Consider the following 16,251-nt stretch of genomic DNA (forward strand, 5'->3'; position numbering starts at 1 on the left):
CCTGCCACCCCAGTCCCTGCTGTCTTCTAGTCCCCTAATAGAAGGAAGAAAAACGGGCAGCTGTGTATACATGCAAAAGCAGCGAGCACACTGCTTTCTTGAATACCTCTCTTTGAAAACTTCTGCTTGTTTTTTAAAATCTAAGCTGAGGAAAGTATTTACTAAAAACTATTGGCCCATGGTACGTTGCTAAACGGGCCGAGGTTCTGACAACAGGACTCACACGGCCACACTGTAGAAAAAGCCTCAGCAGAAGAACGTACAGTTTTCGGATTTTGATTGACCCGTTCATTGCTGTCATTCCGTTATTGCTGGGAGAGAAAAAGAACATCATTTGGTTACATAAACATCTGTTCCACAGACTGGCCTGTTTCACAGGAAGAAACTTTCTCGTAACACCTTGGGTGAACTTCATTTCTGTGCACCCTGTACCGGGTTCAATGAAGTTCAGCTTCATGGGAAAGTTGAACGAACTGCAAATTGCCAGTGGCGTGGCTGAGAATGCTAAGTAGGGCCCATGTGCGACTCGAATGTGGCCTTATTTGTGCTGAATGGGTATTGAGAGGCCGGTTTGTTGAAAGGGAGATATTTAGCATGTTTGCGGGAAGCTGTGCTAGGAGTTACCCTGGCAACAAAATGAATCGGTTTTCCCCGACTCTTAGATTAGCGTATACCTTAAAGTACAGCCACGACAACTAATTATAGCTTATTCATTAATAGGAAACCAGCAGCTAGTCTTTACTGGGTTTGTCTGATCTGCCAGTCTACGGCTAAACATTTCACGCCTCTTATCCCACAAGACTCATTTTATAGTTAGGAAACTGGGGCTTAGAAAGTTAAGCGGTTTAAGCTGCTTAATTAAGGTTGGTGAGTGGAAACAGCCAGAAAAGGCCATTCATCCTATTCAGTACCATAAAGTATTAATATGATAGATTTCAAACCATTAACAGTCACATGGACTTTCATCATTAATTGAATTTGGGGAATGTTTTCTTACGGTGTCCATTGCTACCAAATGCACACTTGTCTCTGTGTCCCTCTCTCTCTCTTTTTAAAAAAAATTTATTAATTTTATTTATTTATTTCTGGCTGTGTTGGGTCTTCGTTGCTGCGCATGGGCTTTCTCTAGTTGCGGCGAGTGGGGGCTGCTCTTCATTGTGGTGCGTGGGCTTCTCATTGCAGTGACCTCTCTTGTTGTGGGCACTAGGCACACGGGCTTCAGTAGTTTGTGGCCCACGGGCTCAGTAGTTGTGGCTCATAGGCTTAGTTTCTCCACCACATTTGGGATCTTCCCGGAGCAGGGCTCGAACCCATGTCCCCTGCATTGGCAGGCGGATTCTTAACCACTGCGCCACCAGGGAAGTCCCTGCCCCGGTCTTTAAAGGAAGGCACTTCCTCATTTCTTTTTTAGTATTAAAAAATTAGAGATAAAGAGTCCTGATTATTATTTGGTTGGTGGTTTATTTTCTTTTACCTCCTTTACATTTAGAATCAGATGGTGGCATAACCTCAGGTACATCCATCCTCCAGGTTGCAGAGAGTCTCCTAACTCATGCAGCATGGAGCTGTCAGTAAATAGATTTTTAAATTGAATATAACTGGACTATTGCATTCTTAGAAGAAGTCACTTTAAAATTTAAATATGAGAGGAAAGTAGATTTCTAAACAAGATTCCTGATCTGCAAAGTTGACCCCTTCCACAGTGGCCCTGATCTTGGCAAATGACATGGCTGATGAGATTTTGCAGTCTTCCCGGATGTCTTGAGGTGGCTGGCAACTTCCTGAGTTGTTAATAAGGCTCTGTGACAGCTGTTTGTAGATCTTTGGAATGTGTAATGGATGTCAGAGCTCTGTACTATCACCACAGCCTCATGTCTGTCCTTTAATGATCTCCCCAAGCTTCAGTTAACCTCTTTGGTTTAACAGAGATGGTCCTTCCTCTTTCACTGTGGCTCATTGGAGATGCAATGCGGTTTTGTATGTAAAGTGCAAAGCACCTGGCTGTGGTCAGTGCTGAGTAAATGTTAGCTATGACTTTTAACAAAATGATCCCTACGGGTAGTACCAATTTGATCCCTCTGTAACTTTGGCTAGGGTCAGATACAGAAAGTCAACAGTAAGGGGGTCTCTGGCAGGAGGCCAGAATGGACAGAGGGTCGCCTGTCTCCATGTGTTTGCAGGTGAAATGACAGTTACCTCTGTCAGAGAAGTTGCCTACACACGCAGCCCAACAAGGTTTACAGTCTTCTTCATTCCTCTTTGGGAAACGCTTTCAGAGTCTGCAGCACATTCTTTTGGAGATGCTCAAATATTCATCCTTTGTGGGTAGCTTTGATTTTTGTAAACAGTCAGAAATCATTCAGAATTCAATCTAGATGTTGCACATTAAGTTTTCAAGCTAAATAGTCTGGTTTTTATTTAAAAATGAGGTATTCGTTTCTATGAAATGAGGTTTCTGAGGATCTTGTTAATCGATGCTGAAGGTGGCTTACACGGAAAGAGTCCTGAAAACCTGAGTGGCTGTGGAGTCAGTGCTCAGATTTCAAAAGAGGCGTTCGTTCTGGTATGTTAAGGTCTAGCTTGTTTATTTAAAAAAAAAAAATCCTCTCTCCAAAATATGAATATATCAGAAATAGTAGTTACTGGATAGCTAGTCTGACGACATTTAGGAGTTCTGTTTTTAATAAAATACTTTAACAGAAACACAATGTGGCTAAATGCAGTGTGGTATTCTCAGTTGGATCTTGGAACAGAAAAACTTCATGGAAAGTGGAAAAACTTCAGTGGAAAAACTCATGAAATCCAAATAAAGTCTGGAGTTTGGTGATGTACCGACGCTGGTTTTCGGTTTTGAGCAATGTACTATGGGTAACGCGTGGTGTTGGCCTTATGGGAAAGGGGTTGGGGTGGATAGGAGCTCTGTGTTAGCTTTGTACCTTTCCTGTAAATCCAGAATTATTGCAAAATGCAAAATTAATTTTTTAAAAAGTGAATTACTAGACAAGTGAGGGGGGAAAACACCCTCGCGTGCGTACCTCCCTTGTCTGAACACCGCCTCGGTTCCATGAAGTGTGATGTCTGTCGTCTGTGAGCATAACTAAAGGAGTCCTTTTTCTCCCCCTCCCCCTTTCCTGTCTTGCAGCATTGACAAGATATCTAAAGTTACCTCTCCCGTGTTGGTCATTCACGGTACAGAGGACGAGGTCATCGATTTCTCCCATGGCCTGGCCATGTACGAGCGCTGTCCCCGGGCCGTGGAGCCCCTCTGGGTCGAAGGGGCTGGCCATAATGACATAGAGCTTTATGCACAATACCTAGAAAGGCTAAAACAGTTCATATCTCACGAACTTCCTAATTCCTGAAGAAGATGACTTGCTTTTACCTCATCTACTGTGAACACAGGAATCCTCGGTTTTGCACATGCTTTAACTGGATAGCTGTCATGGCGGGATAACCACGAGGAAGCGCCCAGCTCTTCAGGCATCCTACTCAAAGAGCTGAGGGCATCTCGGTCTTTCATATCCAGAGGTTCTACTAACTCACACATCATGTTAAACTGAACAGTTGTGATTCCCAGCTTCATCGCCTTGCAGAACGGGAATGAGAGCTGAGTGGGGGGACCGTTTTCTCCTGCTATAAAAGATGCTCACATCCCTTTCTATTCCTTACCCACCACGTAGGATTCATTTACGCAGGACTCAGCCTCTCTCCACCCGTGTTCTCATTATGTGAGCTGCAGCTCTCTTTCAGCCACTAGATTCATGGGTCCAATCCATTTGTGAAGCTGTGATAGTGTAACTGGAAACCATCGTGATGAAAATCCCTTCGTTAATTTTTGTTCACACGCCGGTCTTTCCCCCAAACAAATCAATTAAAGGGTAATTTACTGGAACGATCATGAACGACTTCATCAACTGGAACCATCTGAATATAACTGGAATATTCTTAAAAGGAAACTGGGGTTTTTTTTAAGTGTAAATTTATTACTAGTCCACAGAGTTTTAATATTTTGATCGTCTGGTTGGTCTCACAAAGAACCCAGCCGACCTTCCTTCTGTAAAGCCCTCCTTGTAGGCTTTTTTAAAGTACTGTACATATATGCAATTACCTTGTGCATAGATTCTTAATGGATAGTTTTCTTTCGTCAGGCTACAACAATGAACTGCAGATTCCTTGTTTGTAATGTAAATGATTGAATACATTTTGTTAATACGTTTTTATTCCTAGGTTTTGCTATTAAAAAAATTTTATAACATTTCCAAGACAAAAAATGACAAGTTTATGCTTTGAGAAATTTATGTAATTAAAATTCCACTAAACTAATCTTTTTAGTTTAGGAGTTATTTGGGTTTTGACACTGGAGTTGCGCCAGTAAGCATCAGAAGTGGAAGATGCTTAAAACTGCTACACTACTTGTGTTGGTTGGGGGTTCGGGTTTGAGGGTTCTTGGTTTTATTAAAAAAATTTTTTTTTTTCCAAATTTAAAAGCCTTAAATGTACTGTAAGCCTCAGATTGTTGTACAGCTGGATTGCGGTTGATTGCCAGCTTGTGTACTGTTGCTTGGATACGACACAGCGGTTGGTCATGGAATAAAGGATGCATGGATCAGAATGTGCGGGCTCGTGCCGTTTTTTCCTTTATCTCTCCATCAAAGAAAACATTCTGTCCAGATTTAAGAAGAAACCCTCGGAGCTTACAAACATCACTACCTTTCTCAAAGTGTATATGTTTTTTTAAACTTTTTATTTTATATGGGAGTATAGTTGGTTAACAGTGTTGTGATAGCTTCAGGTGTACGGCAAAGTGATTCAGTTACACATATACATGGATCTATTCTTTTTCAAATTCTTTGCCCATTTAGGTTGTTACCTAATATCGAGCAGAATTCCCTGTGCTGTGCAGTAGGTCTCAAGGTGTGTGTTTTTGTTCTGTAAAAGACCATAGATAACTTTTGAAGAAGCCAAGATGTAAAGCCTGTAGCAGTAAAGTACAGGTGGCATCCAAATAGAGAGGGCAGTGGATTCTGGCTGTGAAACAAGAATGATGAAGGCAATCTCACTGTGACCCGGCTAGGAGGGAGAACGGGCCTGCTTCTTTGGAAAACCTGAGCTGAGTCTTTTCAGTCCTTTGATCACTGACTAGAAAAAGAGCAACTGAGGGATGCTTGTTTTCAACTCTCGGAACACCCCTTCTGGGCACGCAGGAAGAGAAGTGGTGGTGGAGGGAAGGTGTAAGGGCGTGGGCTATGCTCCCGTGAGTGTGTGTCCCAGCACATTGCAGGCTACTTCCCGGTCTTAGATCAGTACCTGTAATGGGAGATCTTGGAAGGATGGGGCCCTGCTTACCTAGGGAAGTCATCAGTGAAGCTACAGAGGTGGTACTGTCCCAGAGGTCCAGGAGACTTAGAAGGGAAAGAAGCATATCCAACAGCCTGCCTTTGGGGTGTGAGAGCAGCTAACCTAGGTTTCCAGAGACCTGATTTCTGATCCCGTTTGTCTGCTGCCTGCATCTTCTATAAACCAGTTCCCCCTTTTTTCCCTCCTGAACTATTTAGTAAACTTACTTTTGTCCGCCAAATTTCAGCAGTTAATGGGAAACGATAATAAGATTGACAATTACAGAAGCTAAGGTGGCAAAGCCTTTTCCGTTCATTGTTTTTATAACTTGATGTAGGTGGTTTGTATCTATTGGAAGCAACTCATGTTTTCTGACTCCTGACTCTTTCCCCTGAACCGGGGAGGGGGTTTTGTCTACTCTTTCTCAGAGTTTGACATGGGGACAGCCTTTCTCTGAGGATGGCGTGTGTGATGACAGTGGGAATCCCAAGAGAGACCCCATTCATGCCAGTTTCAGATTACAAAACATACTTAGTACTGAACCTGAAAGATCTGGCCACTTCTGTTTTCTGCTGTAAGATGGACTTGGGGTGAGGACCAACTCTCCTTATGGAAAAAAAATAAAAAGCAAAAACAAACTAGCACTACTAAATAAAATGGAAAAATCTTAGATGCATGAACTGGTAAGAAAATAAAGACTATGTAGGCCAAATACTAGGTAAAGATGAGGAGCTTTGAAGCCAGTTTCCTCTTGGAAGGAATTTCCTGGACTAGGTTAACCTGAGCATTGGTTTTCCAGTCTGGTGGAGCTCAGGGGACAGTAAACAAACCCTAGAGCGCCCTCCACGGTGGGGAGACTAATTGGAAGCTTCCCTTTTTAGAGGAAAATCATATGATCATCTCAACAGACACAGACAAAACATTTGATGGAATTCAATATCCCATTCATGATTAAAAACCAAACCAAATTCATATCAAACCAGGGCTAGAAAGCAACTTTATGAACAGATTATCTCAAAACAAACTGAAACACCAAGCATTGTACTGAGTGGTAAAACAGTGGAAGCATTATTCCATTTTAGATTGGGAATTAGCCGTAGGACCATTCTCACTTCTGCTCAAAATTACACAAAGCCCCTAGCAAATGCAGTAGAGTCAAAGAAATGAAAAAGGTATAAGACGTGGAAAAATAAAAAGGATGAATATGTTCTAAAGCCAAATTATTGTGGCTGCACAACTCACTAAATTTACCAAAAATCATTGAAATGTACACTTAAAAGGGGTAGATTTTATGATATGTAGATTATACCATAGTAAAAGATATTTAAAGAAATGAAAAATAAATAAAACTCAGATTATGATGTCTGGATGAAACACCAGTCAGCTACACGAGAAAGTATCTACAAATTATTAGATGTAATAAGAATTTAGTTAGGTTGCTGGACACAAAAATCAATATAGAAAAGTCAATCTTATTTCTATAAATCAGTTTAAAATGTTTTAAATTCAATTAAAAACAAAGATACCATTTACAATAGCTTTTAAAAATATTGAGTAACTGGGAATAATCTAACACACGTTAGACATACTCTGGAGAAAATCATAAAACTTTTTTGAAGGACATTAAAACCTAAGTTAATGAGGGTTATACCATGTTAATGGATAAGAAGGCTCATTTTTAATATATTCTTCCCAGATAGACCTATAGGATTAATAATGATTCCAGTAAAAATCCCAACAGGACTTTTTGTCAGGAAACTGACAAGGTGATCCTAAAATTTGTATGGGAGAACAAAGTGCCAAGAATAGCCAGGGCAACGGAAGATGAAAAAGATGCAGCACGTGCTTTACCAGATAGAAGAATTCCAGGTGGGAAGTCTTAAGACTGAAAAGGCTCAGTCTTTCAGATTCTAGAGTCTAGAAACCTTCATGACCCTGACTGTAGCCCCTGCCAACAGCTGCTTCAGTATTCTGTACTCACCTGACCATAGCTATGTCATTACTGCTTGAAACCACAAAGGAATACATTTCTAGGCTTGATTTATTAAAAATAAAAAACTTTCATAGTAAAAGAAAAAATAGCATAACCTAGTGACAAACTGGGGTGACATTATAAAGCAAATGACATATAATGTAAAAATATATTTAATAATCAAATGATGAGGCACTCTTTATCAAAGAGCACAGGATGTGAAGAGACTATCATAAGAGATTATTGTCCATAATAATCACATATAGACTCAATCAATCAAATGACTATATCAAATATATATACATTTAAACATTGAAATGCCATTTTAAATTATAAACTTGGTACAAATATTTATTTGAAGAGGTTGCTCAGTATTTATTTGAAGAGATTATTGCCCAAAAGAATCACAGATTTAATCAAATAATCTAATAGATATATTTTAAAATACATTTAAATAATTAAATGCCATTTAAATTATAAGCTGGTATAAATATTTGAATTATAATACCCATTGGTGGTAAATGTTTGGATAAATAGTTACTTTAAAATTATATTGCTGGGGCTTCCCTGGTGGCGCAGTGGTTGAGAGTCCGCCTGCTAATGCAGGGGACACGGGTTCGTGCCCCGGTCCGGGAAGATCCCACATGCCGCAGAGCGGCTGGGCCCGTGAGCCATGGCTGCTGAGCCTGCGCGTCCGGAGCCTGTGCTCCGCAAAGGGAGAGGCCACGGCAGTGAGAGGCCCGCGTACTGCCAAAAAAAAAAAAAAAAGTTATATTGCTAATTTTACACACCAAGTTGGTACAAACGTTCTAAAGTATACTTTGAATCAAAAGCCTAATCTAGCAATTTGGCTTCTAGGAATTTATCCTTAGGAAATAATCAAGAAGATGACGTGGGCTTATATGGGATAATCACTGCTACACTGTTAGTAAAAGTGAAAACTTGCAAACAATCTAAGTTTCCAGCAACAGGGATTTCGTTTTTATCATGTCCGTACAACGCATTATTCTGTAACCATCATAAACGATGCCATAGAACAATATTTAGTGGCGTGACAAAATTGCCCAAATACGTTATATGGTAAAACTGATCACTCAATAGCTCCCGTGTATGATTCTTCTCTTCACACCCCCACACATTCAAACTTGGACCAAGAGCTGGATATGTAATAGATGGACATCTTTGTTGTTGATGTTTAATTATATTGTCAATAAGTCTTTATAAAGAGGAAAGCCCAAACCTTCTTTCAGAATTCATGCAAAGTGGTTATAAAACATATCATCAGTAGGATCTTTTGTTAAAATAATTTGTTTTGGAATCCGTTGGATGGCACTGTTTTACTCCCCAAGCTAGAAAGAACAAGTCATCCTCAGTACATCTCATTCCCTCATGTGTGAGGGTTACTAAGCCAATAGACGAAGTTCGTATAAATATCACATCCCATGCTGTCCAACTCCGATGCCTCCTCTTCCCTGAGGCCTTGCCTACCAGGATTTCTGCAAAGAAGACATAGTCATGCCTGCAGGAGCTCACACACAGCTTGCCCAGCAGAGGGCCTGGGACGCAGCCCTTGGAACAAGGAGGCCTGGCCCTATTCCTTCCCAGCCAGAGGAAAATATATGTAACATAAAATTCACCGTTTTAACCAATTTTAAGCGTACAGTTCAGTAACATTAAGTACATTCACATGGCTGGGCAAGCGTCACCACCATCCATCCCGAGAAGATTTTCACCTTCCCAAACTGAAACTCTGTACCCATTAAACACTAACTCCTCATTTCCCCTCCTCTGGGCCCTGGAAACCACCATTCTACTTTCTGTCTTTGTGAATTTGACTCCTCTAAGTACCTCATAGACGTGGGATCACACAGTGTTTGTCCTTTTGTGACTACTTATTTCACTTAATAGAATGTTGTCAAGGTTCATTCATGTAACATTTCATCCCCTTCCTTTTAAGGCTGAATAATTTTCTATTGCATGGATAGACCACATTTTGTTCATCCATTCATCCGTTGATGGACATTTGGGTTGTTTCCACCTTTTGGCTATTGTGAATAGTGCTGCTATGAATATGGGTGTGTACACACACACACTCACACACACACACACACACACACACACACACATATTTGGAGACCCTGCTTTCAGTTCTTTTGGATATATACCTAAAGGTGGAATTTCTGGATTGTATGGTAATTCTAGTTTTACTTTTTGGAGAAAACACCAAAATTGTAATACTTGATCTGCAGTTCTTAACAAGAGTCTTGGGGTCTGTGGCCCCTTTGAGATGTCTGTACCTATGGGCATTTTTCTGGGGAGAGGGTCCACAACTTCAGCAGATTCTCAAAGGTATCAGTGATTCTGAAGGATTAAAATCACTGAACTAGGCAGTAATGTCTACAGCTTCTTTTAAAGCCAATATTTTTGAATTCCGGGAACTGTGAGTACGGATTTTGGGGAGGTTAAGGAGCTTGAATGTATTCTGCAGGCAGGCCCAGGGAGGGAAGGCCATGGGCTGGTCAGAGCTGTCTGTATAAGGAGAGCATCTCCGGATGTGCGGGAGTTGAGTGCAGAAGCATTTACACACCCAGAAGGGGCTGAGACCATTGGAAGAATCTTGGCTACAGCAGGCCTGGCTGTGAGTTTTTCTGCCATGATACCGTGTGGCCTTGGGCAATTCTCTTAACCGCTCTGAGCCTGTTCTTAGTCTCTAAAGTGGTAGTAATCCCCACCGCAGTCATGGTGGGATCAGCTGAAATTCTGTAGGTAGAAAAGCTTTGTAAGAGGTAGTGGGGTCTTAGACCCACTCATTAAATGGCTGGCTGAGTTTGGGTTTAGAACAAAACAGAGAACACTCTGAAAACTCTAGTTTAAGACAGTCTACTCTGTCGTAGCTTAATCATTACTCTGCTGCTAAATGATTTACCATTTGGCCGGACACAACTTGTTGACACGTGGCCCCGTCTGGCTCTGCTTCAGGGTGGGAGGGCCCGGGGCCTTCCAGACATGTGCAGATATTGTCTCCCGTTTCAGTGCCCTTCAGATCTCCCTTCCCTGGACTTCCAGATAACCCTTAGATGGGGCTGGGAGGCACATGTAGATCCCGAGCCCATCCAGAACTTTCTAAGATGGGACCTGGAGTGGGCCAGGATTTCTGGGATAAAAAAGATCCAGGTGGGTAGAGCAGTGGATCCTCTTGACTCCGATTTCTTAGCCAAGGCAGAGAAAACCAGCTTGGAGGACAGCAGCAGATGAGGTCTGGGAAAGGGTGGGATGCCTCGAAGAAGGCGGCTTAGAAGAACGGATATGAAAGATGCCCTCTTAAAACATTTTTTAGACTTTAAAATTTTATCCAGAAGAGTGGATAAAACCTATTTTTATAGTTTACGGGGAAAAAAAATGAGCACCCATATTTCCATTATTGAACCTAAGATATAGAATATTACCGGGACCTTAGAAACTCACCTTCTCCCTGCGTCTCCTCCAATCACATGCCTTTTCCTCCTTCACCCCACAGAGTTACCACTATCCTGAATTTTCTACTAGTCGTTCCTTTGCTTTTCTTTATAGTAAGAATGTGTGTGTGATCTACCACTGGTAGACATACTGGTTATCGCCCAGATTTTAGCTATTAAAGATATATATATATATATTTTTTGCAGTATGTGGGCTTCTCACTGTTGTGGCCTCTCCCATTGCAGAGCATAGGCTCAGCGAGCCCGCTCCGCAGCATGTGGGATCTTCCCTGACCGGGGCACGAACCCATGTCCCCTGCATCGGCAGGCGGACTCTCAACCACTGCGCCACCAGGGAAGCCCTATTAAAGATATTTTTGTATTTCTCATGACATGAGAGACATCTGGTTGCTGCTTCTTAACCCTAGTTACATGTTGAAATTACTGAGAAGCTTTTTTAAATGCTGATGCCTGGGTCCCACCCTCAGAGATTACAATTTAGCTGGTCCGGGTGCCACCTGGGCATCTGGACTTTTAAAAGCTCCCCAGGAGCCTCCAGTGGGCATCTAAATGCAGATCTCGACTCAGTAGGTCCAGGATGGGGCCCCAAATTCTGCATTTCTAAGAGGCTCCCAAGCGATGCTGCTTGCACGGCCCCATTTTGAGTAGGGGATGTGTCTGTTCAGCTTCACTCGGTAATGCCAAGTCATTTCCAAAGTAAGACACTGACTTCCCTCCCATCAACATTGGATGGAAGTTCTAGTCATTCACATTTTTTTTCCAGCTGTGCCGCATGGCATGCAGGATCTTAGTTCCTCAACCAGGTGTCGAACCCGCGCCTCCTGCAGTGGAAGTGTGGAGTCTTAACCACTGGACCTCCAGGGAAGTCCCTAGTCATTCACACTTGACATCGTCTGACTTTGTGAATTTTTGCCTAAACAGTGTACGTGAAATATTACATCCCCGATTATGCATGGGAATGAGCAACTTTTCAAAAACATACGGGCCATTTGTATGTTCTTTCATGTGAAATGTCTATGCATGACTCTGGCCCACTTTTCTGATAGAGTACTCTCTTTTTCAGGTGATTATATATTCTTTTTTTTTTTTTTTTTTTTTTTTGCGGTACGCGGGCCTCTTACTGTTGTGGCCTCTCCCTTTGCGGAGAACAGGCTCCGGACGCGCAGGCTCAGCGGCCATGGCTCACGGGCCCAGCCGCTCCACGGCATGTGGGATCTTCCCAGTCCGGGGCACGAACCCACGTCCCCTGCATCGGCAGGTGGACTCTGAACCACTGCGCCACGAGGGAAGCCCTATATATTCTTGATATTCAAACTAATCTTTTATTTTCACGTGCTGCAAATATATTCTCCCAGTTTGTTCCTCGCCTTTTTATTTTCTTCGTGACATGTTTTGCGGAACGGATATTCTCAGTTTTACTCGGGGAAACCCTAACGGGTTTTTGCTTCATTATTACTTTAATAAGTAGACTCAAAATACATTAAACTTTTTTGCAAAACCACAAGAAGCAATCGATAAACACCATCAATTCCAATAACACCAAATATCTAGATTGCCTCAGTATCAAGCTCCTTTTACATAAATCATGCTTACTATATCCCTAATGTAGTAAAACTTACATTCTGGTGGCAGTGGGACAACAGGCAATAATCAGATAAACGTGTAATACGCCAAGTGTTACCAGATGCTCTGAGGGAAAGTCAAGTAGGGTGGTCAGTGTAGTTGTTCCTGAGTCTTGCAGATATCCCGACAGATGTTTGTATTTCTAGAAATGCTAAGAAAGGTTTGTTTGTTTTTTTAGCTGAGCAGTTATCTTATATTCTTTGTATATGCAGAGAACATAGCCGTTGAATAAATTAACAAGATATAGCCGGTGATTACCTTCCTAGTAGGCAGAAAGAACCCAGTTCTGTTCATTGCTTTCACCAGGTCTCGTTTCTGGGGGTCGTGAGGGGGGGGAACCTATAAGGAATTTAAAATAAATTATTTTAGATCAAGGGTCAGAACATGTTTTCTATAGAATGTCAGAGAGTAAATATTTTTGGTTTTGTGGACCATCTGGTCTCCATACTCAAACTCTGCCACTGTTGTACTAAAGCAACCATAGATCGTATGTAAAGGAAGGGAGGTGCCTGTGTTCCACGAAAACCTGATTTATAGAGCAGGTGGTGGAGCAGCCGCATAGCACAGGGAGATCAGCTCGGTGCTTTGTGTCCACCTAGAGGGGTGGGATAGGGAGGGTGGGAGGGAGACGCAAGAGGGAGGAGACGTGGGGACATATGTATGCATATGGCTGATTCACTTTGTTGTACAGCAGAAACTAACACCACATTGTAAAGCAATTCTACTCCAATCAAGATGTTAAAAAAATTAAATTTAATTTAAAAAAAAACAAAACAGGTGGTGGGCCAGATTTGGCTCATGGGCTGTAGTTTGCCAATCCCTGCCTTACAAATTCTTCTTTTTATATTGTTTACTGCTTGTGTTTCATTTCAGAAATAACACATGCTCATGGTGGGCGGGGGCGGTGGAATTCAAACAATACAGGAATATTTAAAGTAAAAAGATGAGAGGCCTCCTCTTTCCTACTTTACTAATCCCACGCACCAGAGATGACCCAGGTGACATACTAGAAGGAAGCTTGGGACTTCCAATACGGAGCCATGCCAGTACCTTCAGGGTCTCAGTGTAACCTAGGGGAAGATGTACATAAAGGGCAGATGGGACTTCCCTGGTGGCGCAGTGGTTAAGAACCCGCCTGCCAGTGCAGGGGATACGGGTTCGAGCCCTGGTCCGGGAAGATCCCACACGCCGTGGAGCAACAAAGCCCGTGTGCCACAACTATGGAGCCTGTGCTCTAGAGCCCAGGAGACACAACTACTGAGCCTGCGTGCTGCAACTACTGAAGCCCGTGTGCCTAGAGCCCGTGCTCTGCAACAAGAGAAGCCACCACAACGAGGAACCTGCGCACCACAATGAAGAAAGCCCGTACACAGCAATGAAGACCCAACACAGCCAAAAAAATAAAAATAAATAAATATTTTTTTTAAAAAAAAAAAGGGCAGATGGATGTAGCTGGGCAGTGCTTTGCCCTCTGCACTGCCTGCTGTCACCTTAAAGATGACCTCTGTTCTTTTCAGCGCAAGACACAGGTGGGTTTTTCTTTAAAAACAAGACCGCTCGGTGCACAATTAGCAGTCGATAGAAAAAAACAAAATATAACAGGCATTCTTTTAATCAGACCTCATCTATCAAGCTGACTGATACTCAGAATTCCCTCCCTCCCTCCCTCTCTTCCTTCCTTCCTTCCACAAATGTTTATGAGCCCAAACACTTGATTCTGGGGATGCAGCAGTGAACAAAGCCCCTATCCTCTTGCAGCTTATATGCTAGGAGGAGAAACAGACAATAACAGGTGAACAGATGAAAAAATCAAATCATAATGTGTTCTAAAGGAAACAACAAACAAGCCGAGAAAGTGATTAAGGGGGTCGAATCTTTAGGCTTTTGAGAGGATTATGACCTAGCAGTTCAACATGCATCTGGGGAGTCCCTCTGCCTGCGCTTGAATCTCAGCTCCACTGGCTACTCCCTGTGTGTCACAGGGATGCAATGTGACCTCTCTGTGTCTCAGTTTCCTCACCCGTAAAATAAGGGTGACTTAGTACTTACCTCATAACACTTAGGTGAGGATTGTATGAGCCTAGAACATACTGAGCTCTCAATAAAAATACTAGCTATTAGCACTTGTAGAAACAGAACATTGTGGTCTCTACTGAAAGGATTTTCCAATGAACCCATTAGTAAAAGCCTCTTGGCAAGACATGGGAAAATGGCAGCATTCACTCCCGGCACCGTATCACGCAGAGCCATGGCTTTTGTGTGTCCTAGTATCCCTTGGGGATTTTTTGTTTAATCAGAATTTTCCTTGTAAAAATTTTCTTCAGAAACACAAAGTGTTTCCATTTCTCTTCCATACATTTACATGCAATGGCCCTACCTCAGATTGTCACAGTAGAAACGCAGGGGCGTGCCAAACTTTCCTTCTGAGGACAGTGTGTGTCCTGCCTGCAACATGGTTTATCTTCAACGAACCACAACAATCTGATATCACCCAGCACTTACACTGATACAAAGATGGACAGTTTTCCTTGGTGATATGAAGGAGAATTTCTAAAGTCAGCCAGCCTCTCTCTCTCTTTCTTTCTTCTTCTTCCTCTCTCTCTCTTCCTCTCCCAATTGTCTTGTAAACTTCCTTGCCTCCTGTATTTTCAATTTACATCACTTTACTAACATGGCTCATACCTTGACCAGAAGTTCATGTGTTAAACCACGATCTGCCACAAACATAGAATCACAAACCTGGGAGGATCCTTGGGAAGTACCTGGTCTAGGATTCCCCAGGACGGGATGGGTCACACATTCTGAGGCGGAAGTTGGGAAAGGAAGAGGAGGGGAAGGACAGGACAGAATTACTACAATATGTCCTGGAATTCATATTTTCTAGTCATTAACTTTAGAAGGAGTATTATCTTTCTCCTATGTATTTACCATTATTTTTCAAATGTATATAGATGTGGCTGTGATTAATAACCATTTTACAAAATCATTTACAGAATTCTTAGACTCATCAGTAACTTATTGTGTTAAATATATATATATATATTTCTTTTTTTTTTTTTTTTTCTGGCCATGCTGCACAACTTGCGGGATCTTACTTCCCCGACCAGAGATTGAACCCAGGACCCCAGCATTGGAAGCACGGAGCCCTAACCACTGGATCATCAGGGAATTCCCTAAATATTTTTTCTTTGTTTTTTAAAAATTTTTATTTATTTATTTATTTTTGGCTGTGTTGGGTCTTCGTTTCTGTGCGAGGGCTTTGTCTAGTTGCGGCGAGCAGGGGCCACTCTTCATCGCGGTGCGCAGGCCTCTTGCTGTCGCGGCCTCTCTTGTTGCGGAGCACAGGCTCCAGACGCGCAGGCTCAGTAGTTGTGGCTCACAGGTCTAGTTGCTCCGCGGCATGTGGGATCTTCCCAGACGGGGGCTCGAACTCGTGTCCCCTGCATTAGCAGGCAGATTCTCAACCACTGCGCCACCAGGGAAGCCTCTAAATATTTTCTTAACAGCAAATAATTAACTACAACTCCGATGATACTGGACCAGTGGTTCTCAAAGTGTGGTCGCTGGACCAGAGCATCAGCATCACCTGGGAACTCATTAGAAGTGCAGATTCTTGGCTCCCATCCCAGACCTACCTAATCAGACACTCTGCAGGAGAGGGGCCCAATAGTCTGCTCTAACAAGCCCTCTGGGTGATCGGATTTGATTCATGGTCAAGTTTGAAAATCTCTGAGCTGGATTATTTGACATTTAAATAAAAAAGGGATCCTACCGAGAATAGTTCCTATCCTCCCGTTCAAGAAAAGACTCACTGTTCTTTGGCCACTGGAACAAGTAACCAGG

General features: G+C 42.4%; 1 protein-coding gene across 1 annotated transcript in view; it reads left to right on the forward strand.

Moving 5' to 3' along the window:
• ABHD17C (abhydrolase domain containing 17C, depalmitoylase) overlaps positions 1 to 4,602 on the forward strand; it is a 57,063-nt gene extending 52,461 nt beyond the window's left edge. The window contains 1 exon segment of the mRNA XM_079914106.1: positions 3,143 to 4,602. Within this exon segment, the coding sequence (XP_079770232.1) occupies positions 3,143 to 3,362 (220 nt within the window). The 3' untranslated portion in view covers positions 3,363 to 4,602.
• The last annotated feature ends 11,649 nt before the right edge of the window (positions 4,603 to 16,251 follow it).

The sequence above is a fragment of the Stenella coeruleoalba genome, assembly GCF_951394435.1.
Source record: "Stenella coeruleoalba genome assembly, chromosome: 2".
Lineage (NCBI taxonomy): Eukaryota > Metazoa > Chordata > Mammalia > Artiodactyla > Delphinidae > Stenella > Stenella coeruleoalba.